At 35.5% G+C, this 12,122-nt stretch overlaps 2 protein-coding genes across 3 annotated transcripts; both read right to left on the bottom strand.

Annotated features, from left to right (window-relative positions):
* Positions 1-6,155: 6,155 nt before the first annotated feature.
* LOC149932946 (TOM1-like protein 2) lies at positions 6,156-9,597 on the bottom strand. 2 transcript variants are annotated; one of them, XM_090155980.1, is made up of 13 exons: positions 9,327-9,595; positions 8,566-8,650; positions 8,423-8,507; positions 8,206-8,352; positions 8,000-8,134; positions 7,854-7,928; positions 7,486-7,783; positions 7,182-7,412; positions 6,969-7,119; positions 6,807-6,894; positions 6,634-6,657; positions 6,497-6,547; positions 6,156-6,436 (listed from the first exon to the last, which is right to left on the bottom strand). In XM_090155980.1, the coding sequence occupies exons 1-13, from the start codon at positions 9,388-9,390 to the stop codon at positions 6,218-6,220; spliced, it is 1,653 nt and encodes a 550-aa protein (XP_090012106.1). In that variant the 5' UTR covers positions 9,391-9,595; the 3' UTR covers positions 6,156-6,217. The 2 variants fall into 2 exon arrangements, with proteins under 2 accessions (XP_090012106.1, XP_090012107.1); XM_090155981.1 differs by lacking the exon at positions 6,634-6,657 and having other exon boundaries at positions 9,327-9,597.
* Positions 9,598-9,699: 102 nt separating this feature from the next.
* Positions 9,700-12,011, bottom strand: LOC149932945 (retinoid-inducible serine carboxypeptidase-like). The gene is made up of 12 exons (XM_090155369.1): positions 11,854-12,011; positions 11,649-11,794; positions 11,499-11,588; positions 11,264-11,419; positions 11,122-11,196; positions 10,951-11,061; positions 10,760-10,888; positions 10,594-10,699; positions 10,351-10,527; positions 10,211-10,288; positions 9,993-10,147; positions 9,700-9,934 (listed from the first exon to the last, which is right to left on the bottom strand). The coding sequence occupies exons 1-12, from the start codon at positions 11,921-11,923 to the stop codon at positions 9,875-9,877; spliced, it is 1,353 nt and encodes a 450-aa protein (XP_090011495.1). The 5' UTR covers positions 11,924-12,011; the 3' UTR covers positions 9,700-9,874.
* Between the last annotated feature and the right edge of the window lie 111 nt (positions 12,012-12,122).

The raw sequence follows: 12,122 nt of genomic DNA, 5'->3' as shown, positions 1-12,122 counted from the left end.
TTTGGGTTAAGCTACCTATTCAATTTGTCCATGGAGCCTTTCCTTTGCCACCTACGGAAAAATGCAGCAAAATACGCCGTTAAATTACCTTTTACCCCAAGGCCATTGACAGTGTTGTCATTTGCCGATGACTCAAATTCATTCATCACCGAGTAAAAAGGCTTCGAAGTCTTAAATGAAGAATGCACAAAATACAGCTCAGTGAGCAACGCCAACAGGGGCGTACCGAAGAGAGTATGTTTGGGGGGGGGGGGAGGTAAGTGAAATTTGCCAAGTAAAAACCAAAGTTTGTCAAGTCGTCTAAGTTTGGATTGTATCGGTAGATTTCAATTTAAATGTTTCATTACAATTATAATCGGTGGCGCCATCCGCTGTTAGCGGCGGGAACTATATACTATACATTTGAATTAATGGTACTAATGTACTTTGGAAGTTATAGATGGCGCCACCCGTATAATGATAGAGTTGACGGCTGAGTTCGCCGACTGGAAATTTCAGAATTTGTTTCGCGAAACCACGACTACCGAACGCGCCTATGTCATTCTAACGGGTCCCGGGACTATTCCCAATTCAATGGCGAAAACGGCTCGGCTTCTAGTTATATTGAGTGAAGCATTTGCGTACTCTCTTTATATATAAAGGAGATACGCGAAGAAGAAAAAAGAGATTGAACGATGTTACAGCAATTTAAAAATCCCATCAAACCCGCTTACTATTTTCTCGTCGTGTAACCCGCTGTAGTAAAAAATAGATACATTTCATCCTGACGAATACTAGTTGTTGTTTAACTGAACTGCTTTGAATAACTGGAATTATTCATACCGAAATATAACATAAACAATTCAAACACTTATTACTGAAATATTAACGTAAGAACAACCGACACTGTATCACACCATATGATGACACGTTATCTTTATCCAACGCAACTTTAGGAATATTGGCTTGTGAAATTTTCACTTTCCTAAAGAATATCACTATAATATTCACGACTTACCTAATCAATTCAATTTGGCGAAAAGTAACGGCCTTTGGCTAGGGAGCTGGAGGAATAGGATCGATTATCCTCTTAATGTTGTTTGGAGTAACCAAGAAATTAATATCTTGGGCGTTAAGTTTACGACGGATAATGATACTTTAAATTCCCACGCTGAAAAAATAGGAATCGAAGTTGTGCAAGATTTAAAAAACGCGTCTAATATAGCAGAGAAGCTACCTTACAAGTTATTCTGTGCAAACTATACTATATCTTACCAGCGTTGCCCTTGCCTTCACAGCTATCAGATACAATTTTCCGCGCTTCCGTTAATCTGTTATGGGCCAATGAAAGACATTGGTTAAACTCACACGACTTGACTCAACCACCATCTATCGGCGGTTTCGGGTTACAGTCCCTAGCGAATCAGTGGAAAGCTTTCGCGTTCACAAAAATACTACGACTATTCGACGGCAAATTTCACCCAGTTGAAGGCGCTTTCGTAGAAAACTATCTCAAGCAAACCAATATATATCGATTCAGCTATGCCATCTTAGCAATGAAAAAAATACCCCTGAAGTACGACTTTATACCAAGATATTACGTCAACCTTTTCACGTTCTGGCACACTGTGCCAGTTCGCCTGAAGAAACCAACAAACATCGAGTTGATCTTAAGACTTCCAGTTCTAAACAATCCTTTCTACGATTTGGACTTTTACCACCCTAAATGGAAAACGCTTGGTTTTCAAGTAATTAGTGACATTTTTAATATTGCAACATCAAGTTTTTATAACCCATTTGTAAATAAAGGACTCCGTGCACCAACGGAGCGTTCATTAACAAAACAATTTGAAAAAATTAAAAAAATAATAACTGATCAGTTCGGTATAAATACTATAAGCGATCCGGATAATAAGTTACCACAAACAAGTGAATTTGTCCTTGAAATGGAAATTAATAACGTAATGGTACCAGTCTCAAAGATATCGAAAACACAATTTAAAACCTATCTAGCACCAAATTCAGAAGCTTTACAAAATAGAATTAAAAGAAAATTTAGTACAACTGAAAATTTTTCGTATCGTTTAAGCCCAATTTGGTACTCGTGTTTTTTCTTCAAAAAAACCACATTCTTTGGAGAGCGTCTGTCCATTGTGCGAAAATTACCCTGGCGAGTTGATACACATGTTTTTCGATTGTCAAACCACTCAAGAATTTTTAGAAGGCATTTTAAATTATATACAAAATTTTAATGTAAATTTTAATTTAAAAAACAAAATGTACTGGTTGTACAAAACGGAAAAGATTCCTTATTATCGACTCACCTCAGTTGTTATTAATATTTGCAAACTTGCAATTTATTACACTTACCAAAATTGTATGAACAAAAAAACAGAAAAGTCCCTTATTAATGTTAAAAAACTACTTTAACAAAAAAATGTACTTATGTATCCTTACCGAATTTGAATTTCATAGAAAAGATGACGTTTCAATGTTTTGTGAATTTTTAAGTACCGGAATATGTAGTCTCGAAAATGAAAATATTGTTATGCTTTTAAAGTTATAGAGAAAACGATGTGTGCAAACTTTGTGTAACCATTGTTGTTTTCTAATAAACGCTTACCTACATGTAATTGTTGGGTAGGCTTAAAAAAAAATGAAATTGACTAGAATCATGTTGAATTAATTGTATTGACAATTAAAAAAATTGGATAAAAAGAGCAGTATTTACTTAAAATAAATAAGTTTCGACTAGAATCGTCTTAAATCAATTTAAATTGACTAAAACAAATCTTTCAAACTACCAAAAGTGATGCAGGACCAAAAGTAGATAAACCGAAGAAAACCTACAAAATTAGGTTAAGTAAAATTTAAAAAGTTTTCGATTTCGTTGTAATTTCGTAAACACTAATTAATAACGAAAATTACTATAACGTAATGATTTTTTCGTTAAAAACCACCCTTTCGTTCACATCCAAAATACCCCAATTTTCAAAAAACATACTTCAACGTTTTCCATAATATTGTTCGTTAATTACAACTTGCAAAAAAAATTTGTTACAATTAACAGAAGTGAGGTCATTGATCTTACACTGTGTACAGAAAATGTCGCAGAAGCAATTACTGACTGGCATGTGTCCAATGAACCGTCTCTGTGGATCATAGACACATTTGCTTCAATGTCTTGGTCAAACCCATAGTGGCTTGTACTGAGGTTCGCAATCCCAGACGTACAAATTGGTCTGGTTATAAGGAAGATCTAAGCTTCTTCCTTAAGGATGATAAGCCAAAGCTTTCATCGGTATTGGATTTCGATTTGGCTGTTGATAGAATGCAACATGCCATTATCGACTCCTATCACCGCAACTGTCCGGCGAAGACTACCAACCAGCCAAGGACGTATATAAGGGGGGGGGGGGGTTTAGGGGGTTCAACCCCCCCCCCCTCCCCTTAGGACTCGATTGCTTTCTTACGAAAGGAGCACAACGTTAAGAAATAAACAGTAAGACGTAAAAATGAATTGAAATATTAAAAAACTTCGTTTGATACACGTGCGGAAATGTCATTGTCACTCGTCCCGAGTCTAGCCAGTACTTTAAATATGCGTTATTGCTAACGAAAAATTTCGCGCTCGCTCCGCTCGCGATTTCATCTGGTTGTGTTAGAACCCGTCCCCCCCCCCTTAGACTTTCTATATCTACGTGCTTGCAACCAGCCAAGGCTAGTTATTTGGTGGAATCATGAGATTGGTAGACTTCGCAAAGAAACTAGAAGGCTTTTCAAAAAAGCTAAGAGGTCGGGAGACTAGGCTGCCTATAAGCAGACCCTCACTGCCTACCATAACGCTATTAGCGATGCTAAAAATGCTTCGTGGAGAAACTTCTGTGAGAACATATCAGATGTTCCCAGTTCAGCCAAGTTAATGAAAATTATGGCACACGATAATACTAAACATCTTGACACTATTAAGTTGAAAGATGGTAGTTTCTCTACTTCTGGCAAGGACACTTTAACTCATATGTTAGATGTGCACTTTCCAGACTCCAGAGTCACAGATAACTGTGACACTGATACGCTCCCTTTAAGGATCAAACGTACCCTCCCTTTAAGGATCAAACGTACCAAAAGGGAAGATTGGGCAGTGGCGAATAAGGTTGTCACGCACTCTAGACTCATATGGGCTATAAAATCATTTAAGCGCTATAAGTCACCAGAACCTGATGGGATCTTTGAATATTTCCCATTTTGTTGCAAGAGGGCATTGATTCTCTCTGCCCTTTGCTGTTAAGGATCTATAGGGCTTGTATTGTCTTAGGGCATATACCAAGCACTTGGAAACTGTCTCGGGCCATATTCATACCCAAGTCAAATTACCTTGAGGCTAAGGCGTTTAGGCCAATTAGTCTAATCTTTTTTTCTCTTCAAAATTTTGGAAAAGTTGGTCGACAGCTATATTAGAGAGGAAGTTATCCCTGAAAATCCTCCCTCCTCCGCACAGTTTGCTTGTCAGAAAGGCAGGTCTAGTCAGGGCCGCCGCGCAGAGGTATCCTGGGGCCCGGGGCAAGCTTACTCGCGGCCCCCTTCGATTTGCACCCCCCCCCCTTGAGCCCTGAAAACTTCTCCCAAGTTATCTTGATTTGCACCCCCCCTTGAGATACGGGCCCCCCTCGTGGGCCCTTTTCACCCGGGACCCGGGGATTTTGCCCCCCCCCCCTCTGCACGGCCCTGGGTGTACTGAGACCGCCCTTCATGGCATAAGCAACTGCCTCGAAAAGGCAATTGATTTCAAGGAATAGCGTTAGCGGCATGGCGGCTCTCCCACCAAGGATTGCTCCAACCGAGCGCTCCTTTCTATTGTTGGCGACTCTTCGGAGCTGGGAACTATCACCTCCCCAGAGCCCCCCGGTGTGAAGGGAGGGGAGGGGGTGGCATGGGTTTTCGTAAGTGCATCTCTAAACGTGGTGAAATCGATTCTGTTTGTTTTGTATCCCTTTAGCCGAAGCTGCCGAACCACTCTGGGTAATTTTGGAAACTGTCACCCGCATATTTCCCATAAAAATATTTCGAGCGGTTTTTCTCGACCGTTTATTTTATTTGTTCATGTTTCCGTTACCGGTTAAGGAGGATTATGCCTACGGGGGACACCTCCTTCGCTAAAAAAAGGCCTAAATTCCTACCTCACGGAATTATCCTACATACTTTAATCAGTTTATACTACTATTCGTTGTGTTCGTAAAGCTTGGCTCGTGTGAAACTATTATTTGGGACTGCCGGGCCCACTTGTTAACCTAGTTATACTGGTAGATTGTAGTTAATCGTGTTTTTAACATGCCTTACACGCCGCCCTTTCTCAAATTTTTGCCGCTTCATTATTTTGGCGCTGCACGTAGGTTTTAACCGCGATTTCTGAGGCAAAAGTAGCGTAACTTTTTAAATACTTTTTCAATAACTATAAAATTTCAGGGACATAATTATTAATATATTTTCTATCTTTCTCTAAACAAACCTCGTAAATTTTGGTTTTGGTGACAGTTGTCCTTTAAGACCAATTCTTCTACACAATTAAAACGTGTGTCCCGCGAATCCCAGATTTGTTTGTATCTCTACCTCATTGGTCAAACCCTGTCTGTGCCCAGAAAATTTCCAATAAAAAAATCATTGAGAAAATGAGTCTTTTTAAAAATAACCAACACATTTTAAAGAGGAATGTTAGCGCATATTATTTTAAATCAATCATGAACCATACAAAAATTCACTTTCCATTATTCAAATGCTACTTTTATACATTATATATATTTCTCTTTTGATAAAACATATTATAATTTTAATTTATGTAGACGTTTGTTTTTAAAATAACTACAGAAAAAAATCCAAGTTTCCTCTTGGCCAATTGTTAAAAAAAAATGGTCAAAACACAGCGTTTTGATCAGGAAAACATTTATCAGTGCAATTTATACATACACTGCATAAGCAACATACACAAAAGGTTGTTTATGTTTAGACCGATAAAATATATACCTCAGATACAATTTCAATGGTCAAATCTATGTTTAATATTTGTTATTTTTTTACATTCCTGAATCAAAAGAAAAGACTTTGATTTAGGAACTTGATGCGCAGAGGCAATATATTAACTCCTATGACCAATTAAGTGTCAAGAAGGCTATTTATTACCCACTTACCCATTTAAGAAATGAAACACAATTTTACATTTACAAAAGCAACTATTTCCACTTTTTTAAAGCGCAAATAAAGTGTTTTCCGTTTCTTCTCTCTCCATATGTCTGCTATTTTGTGTTGGCCTTGCTCTTGTTTCAGGCCCTGAGGCGGGGCTTCCTCTTGCAGCTCCGGAACTGGGAGGTAAATTTTCAGCAGCTGCAGCTCGCTCAGCCAAAAAACGGTCAAATTCAGAACTAGTAATTGATTCAGGGCCTCCTTGTTGGGCACTATTGGCTTGCTATAATTTCAATTTATGAGAAAAATCCACTTTTAATATTGTTCAAAGTAAAATACAAACCTTTTCTTTTAACCAATCTTCCATTTCGTCAAAATCCTGTTCCTTTTGTAACTAAATTATAAAAATACTACAAATTAAAATGGCTTTGCCATTTTAATTTCATCTAAGCAGAAAAGCAGGCTATGACAAAAGCTCACCTGGTACAGCTCATCCACACTCTCCTTAGATTAAAACATAACAAAGAACAGAGCAACGGATATACACAAACACAGAGGAGAAAAAAATACGTATAACGTTTAAAATAAAGTCACAAAACTAAAAAAAGGCATATCTATATTAATACAAATTGGGTTGCAAATGATTAGTTTACTTTATCAACGAGCGTTTTATTTTGGGCTAAAGCTCCTAATCCAGTTGCTAGTTGATTCAAATTACTATTATCCGCGTAAGAACTGCCTCTGTAAATTAAAAAAAAAACATATACTAAAAAAGTTAGCCTAAAACGCAAAAATTTAAATAAATATTTCCTTACGTAGTTTTAGTTGATTCATAGGTCAAATTTCTAGACTGGGCAAACATGTCAAATTCATCTGATTTTTCTAGAATGTTCGTGGGTTTACTGTTTGAGGTTGTTACTGAATTTATTTTGCCTAATGTTGAAGCTGTACTGCCAGATATTAAACCTTGAAAAACCAATGACAAAGAGTTATTAATGAATGTCTAAATTATCTCGATTAATTTATACTTAAGGAGGCAAGTTGAGAAGCTGTCTTTCCAGCATCAGTAGAGCTAATTTTGGGTGTTGTCTCTTCAAAGTCAATCAGTGATTCGCCATTTTCTTGCACTGCTGCAGCCGCAGCTGTAGGAGATGCCACTTTTGGGGGTTGATTTGACATTAAAGCCACTTGCTTTTTTTCAAATCTTTCGTAGCGAAGGAATAAGTTGTTCATTTCATCATTTACACGTAGTAGCTCATCTAAATGTTTAAAAACTGTGGTTATAATGTACACTCAAAATTCTTAAATTTGATATTTTGTTTCGAAGCTTACTCGTCACTTCTTCATTAGCAACTTTGTCAATTAATTGCACGAGTCTACTTTGCATCGAGCGACACGTGTCACGCAGATCATTCAAAAGATCTAAATCGGACGAATGTTGATCACTACCACTGGGAGATAGTTCCGTTAACATTTCTCCAAACACTTTCATGTTTCCTTGAACGACATCCAATTCACTGCGTAATTTTGCTAGTTGATCAGGAGATAAGTGTACTGGACCAGCTGGTCTTTGAGTTACTGCAGCAGCTCTATTAGGAGAGACTGGTTGGGGTTCATCGGGAGGAGCATCCTTGAAGGTTTTAAAATTAAATGCATTAGTTAGAATGACAACTTTTTTAAGCCAAATTATTTAATTTTACAATGGAGTCTGCTCTCAGAACTTCTTCATGTTGAGGTCTGGGTAACGTCTGAGAAGGTGCGTGTGGTATAACAGTCTAAAAAAAAAGAGTTAAACTGTAATCAAATACACAATGCAAGTCAAATTACACACTAAATGTCTTTTTACTCTTTGTGGGGTATGGATAGGTGCCATTGCGTCTAAATCTGTCATGGGAAATTCAATTCCCTTTTGTTTAAGATCATTATAAACTTGTACAACTCCTTGCATATCAGCCACATTACGAAAGGCATCAGCCCAGCTCTTCAATTTAACAAAGCAGATTTAGTAAAGATGTTTAAAAAAAGGGATAGATAGACGCAAAATTTAAGCACCTGAATCAAACTTAGAACTTTTTCTTGAACAACAGTGGGTGGATCGTTTTTCGGTCCAATTAATTTGACCAACTCAAGAACAAAATCTTTCTGAGTAACCAAGAGGTGAAAGCGCCTGCCACAGTTCTTAACACAAGTTTCTAAGACCTAGTGCAAAAATTTTCATTTAAAATAATCCAAAAACGTAATTTTGCACATTTAGAATTTTACTACATACAGTTAATGTATACATAACTACAGAGTAGTTTTTTCCAGCATTTTGCTGAAGGCGTTTTCTAATGGCTTTAATTGCGTCTTTTGGCCTATGACAATAAACAATCATTAAAAGGGTTCAAAATAGTCATCATCTAGAATTTTTACCCTTCATCTGTATCATTGATTATGTCACATATTTCCATGTTTAATGCCCAATTTTCAGATGCCAAAGAAGCATCTGTTGCTTGTTCTAAATTTTTAATATTTATGTAATAAAAAATAACAAGTACATTAAGAATATATTTCGTTATACATAAGTGTAATGATATCATGTATGTTAATTAAGACTTTCTAATCGCTTAAATTTATCACAGTATAGATTTAAAATAAATAAGTCTTTAAATATCCTTGCCTACACATAAAAATTTATGCTAACTCTAGTCACCAAGTACAGTTAATCAGATTCAGATCACAATAGCTACATATGTTTAACCTAGATCATTAAACTGCTGTACCTAATGGTTGTTGCCAAATGACAGCCAGTAAGTGGCAATTGTACCCATTTAAGATACGATATATTTATCATTTCAATTTAAATAAATAAATGTAGCGCAATTGTAAAATAATAAAGAATGACTTGCTAAATCAGTGGGATGTAAATGTACACTTCATCCTATAGCTTCAACATATATAGTATAATAGTATCACGTATATAAATGAAGACTTTTCCCAAGAGATTAAATTTATCAAAGAATATACAGTTTTAAAACAAATAATATTCCTAATAATAAAAATATTCATTTAAATTGGCTTCACTCCTGATTAATCCCACATCCAAATTCCAATGGAAAAGTAAACAAATATTGCGACAAAGGCTTATCAAATGTCTTGATCAAAATGCTTAGGTAGGGACCATTAATTCATACCTATTTTTTGTCCCACCATCGTGTTGAAGGGGTTCCCGCCTAACTGAGCTAGAATACCTGACATTTCGAAGGTAAAACTTATCCGTAACACTCGATTTCACTTAAGTTCAAAAACCTAAAAATTAATGTTAACTAGACCGCGAAAATATTACTGAAGCCAGATCGACCATGGCGGAAAAGCCTAACCAAAATAAGCATCACGTGATCACATGACGCATACACACGTTCGTAACTTCACCTTTGCGGTATACAGTGTACCTTCCGCGTCGCTTTTTCTTCGAGTTCTAACGTCTGAGGTGCAATTCTGCACGAAAATGCAGGGAACGCGTAGCTCCACATGATCCTTATTATTAATGAAAATTACTCATAACCATATATTTCCATATATTTTATTTTCAATTAGAATAATAACAAAATTATTTTAAATAACCACAACTTTTAAATATTAGTGGATATGTTTCATATAAATTACATTTTGGCACCACAATATTGTAATACCTTTGACTATTTAAAAATAATAGACTACTATTTCTCTCCATAAACTAAAACTAAGCACTTAGGATTAATTCTAACATTTTCAATGCCGAAATTCCCGCATCAGAAGGAACCTTTAAAATAAAAAAATTATTGGCTTAAGATTATCACTGAACTATTACAACCATTTACCATATGTCCAGCTTTAAGAATCCAATAAAAAGATAAATTTTTAAATGTTTTCTGAAAACCTATAGTTTCTCCATTCAAAACCATTGGAGATCTGGGGGCTTTTTCAAAATCATTCAAACCGCTCCATTTAAGACCATGAACCCATTTCAAAGTTCCTAGTTAAAAATTAAATTAAACCTACTAAAAAATCCAAGCTATTCAAAAACAAAAATACTAACCAACAGTGTCAACAATCAAGTCTAGCTGTCCAGAATAAACCACCACTTTCAAACTCGTTGTATTTAGTAATAGGTCCACTAAGAAATAAAAAATAAAGATTTAGTACTTGCGAGTTGATATCAAAAGTTCATAAGCTTACCAATTTTAGAGACAGGTTTCATAAAATCTCCTCTGAGAGCTAAAAACACTTTGTCAGACTGACCACCCCAAGTAACATTCTCCGGAATAACTTGAAGTTTATCCTTAATTTTTCCATTCATCAACTTATTGAGCGGGTCTTCTTGAAATGTTCCAACATGACGTAAATAAGCTTCATCTTCAATTGAAAAACCATTTCTTAAAATTTAATATTTTACCATCGATAAATTAACAATATACTTACATAAATTTCTGTCAGTAAATAAAGATCCTTTCATAGATTTCTTAGCCAGACTAATTTCAGAGTCAGAAGATGATAAAATATTGTAAAAATTAACTCCATTAGTCAACTAAAACGATAATAACAATAATTAAAAAACTTGATGCTAAAATATAGCCTTATTTCCTACTTTAGAAACCACATTTTCAGTTTGACCCCAAAGTAAAGTAGCATTGACAAATTGTTGATTACGTAACGCATCTCTGATTTGATCAGTTAATTGAGATAATGTTTTAACTCCATCCACATCAATCAGCGACTATAATAGTAAAATTTTGAATGACATGAATGAAAATTAAGATAAGTTAATGTTTAAATTACAGTAGAATAGAGATAGGGACCCCAGGAAGCTACTGAATTGATTGGTGATATCCAAGAATCTCCCAAAGCTATCCCTCGGAAATCACACACAACTTTTCCTGCTTTTATGGCCTACAGATATAAATTTATTAGTCAAAAGAATATTTTGAAGTTTTTAAAAAAAATTCTAACTTTAGTCATAGCCAAGCCGAAGGAAGTTGTCATCTTTCCTCCATACGATTCGGAAAAAACATACATTGGTGTTTTCTACAAAAACCTTATTATTCAATAAAAAGGTTTACGCTTGAAAAAATATTATCAGTAAATTAATCACTTGAAATTCCGGTAATTTAGACAAAAAATTCTTCATCAAAACCACTAAATCGGAAGCAATCTGATCATTATTCGTGGATAAGGCTGAATCATTGGTCACATAACTGTAACCAGTTCCAACTGGGTTGTCAATAAAAAGCAAATTTGCTTTCTTAACCTAAATATAGAAAAACATTTTAAATAGACACATCCCTATTAATTATAAGCATACGGTGAAAAACAATAAAATATCTTACCCATGTTGTATTCCTTGATTTTAAGTTAGCATCCAGAGGTCCAATTTCCATAAAATTTCCATAACCAGTAGATGAAGCTCCAGGACCACCCTATCAATACATTTCTCATGTATAAAGTTATGAAAAAAAATATAAATTATTCATCTATACTTGTAACCAAATTATCAGGGGTAATGACTGATACTGATCCTTGGGTACATCTGCGTAATTGAGCCACCAAAACATAAATGCATTAGGCCGAACATTGACGTAACTCCAAGCTTCGCGCCCTTGATTTGGAATATCATTGGATTGCCCTAAAATAAAAATAAATTTTACATGATACATTAAGAAAACGACATTAAATTGCACATACCTTCACACAACAGAAATCCAAGGGAGAACAAGCTCCAAGAAAAAGCGTTTAAAATAATTAAACGCACCATCTTGACTTCCTAACAAGATTGAAATCCTCTGCTGACTGATAACTTGGAGAGTTCACTTCAAAATATTATTAAGCGAGCTGATAAAAAAAATCGAAGCATATCCAATGATGCAATATTTAGGCTTATTAAGGCGGAAAAAATCATTCTCTGCCGTTCCCCCTCTTATCTAAAAAGAGATTACATTTTGGGAATCATTTGA

This window comes from Leiobunum rupestre, chromosome 8, assembly GCF_980474605.1.
Source record: "Leiobunum rupestre chromosome 8, qqLeiRupe1.1.hap1, whole genome shotgun sequence".
NCBI classification, from domain to species: Eukaryota; Metazoa; Arthropoda; class Arachnida; order Opiliones; family Sclerosomatidae; genus Leiobunum; species Leiobunum rupestre.
This window is presented reverse-complemented; position numbering and strand designations above follow the sequence as displayed.

Bases quoted from the DNA above. Each gene is read 5' to 3' on its own strand.
- LOC149932946 (XM_090155980.1), bottom strand. From the start codon at position 9,390: ATGTCAGGTATTCTAGCTCAGTTAGGCGGGAACCCCTTCAACACGATG. The intron at 8,508-8,565 runs GTAAAAATTCTA...TTATTGTCATAG, and splicing joins ATCAATGATACAGATGAAGG to GCCAAAAGACGCAATTAAAG. The intron at 7,784-7,853 runs GTAAAATTAAAT...AAAACCTTCAAG, and splicing joins TTCTGAGAGCAGACTCCATT to GATGCTCCTCCCGATGAACC.
- LOC149932945 (XM_090155369.1), bottom strand. From the start codon at position 11,923: ATGGTGCGTTTAATTATTTTAAACGCTTTTTCTTGGAGCTTGTTCTCC. The intron at 10,700-10,759 runs GTAGGAAATAAG...TTATCGTTTTAG, and splicing joins CTGAAAATGTGGTTTCTAAA to TTGACTAATGGAGTTAATTT. The intron at 10,289-10,350 runs GTAAGCTTATGA...TTTATTTCTTAG, and splicing joins GAAACCTGTCTCTAAAATTG to TGGACCTATTACTAAATACA.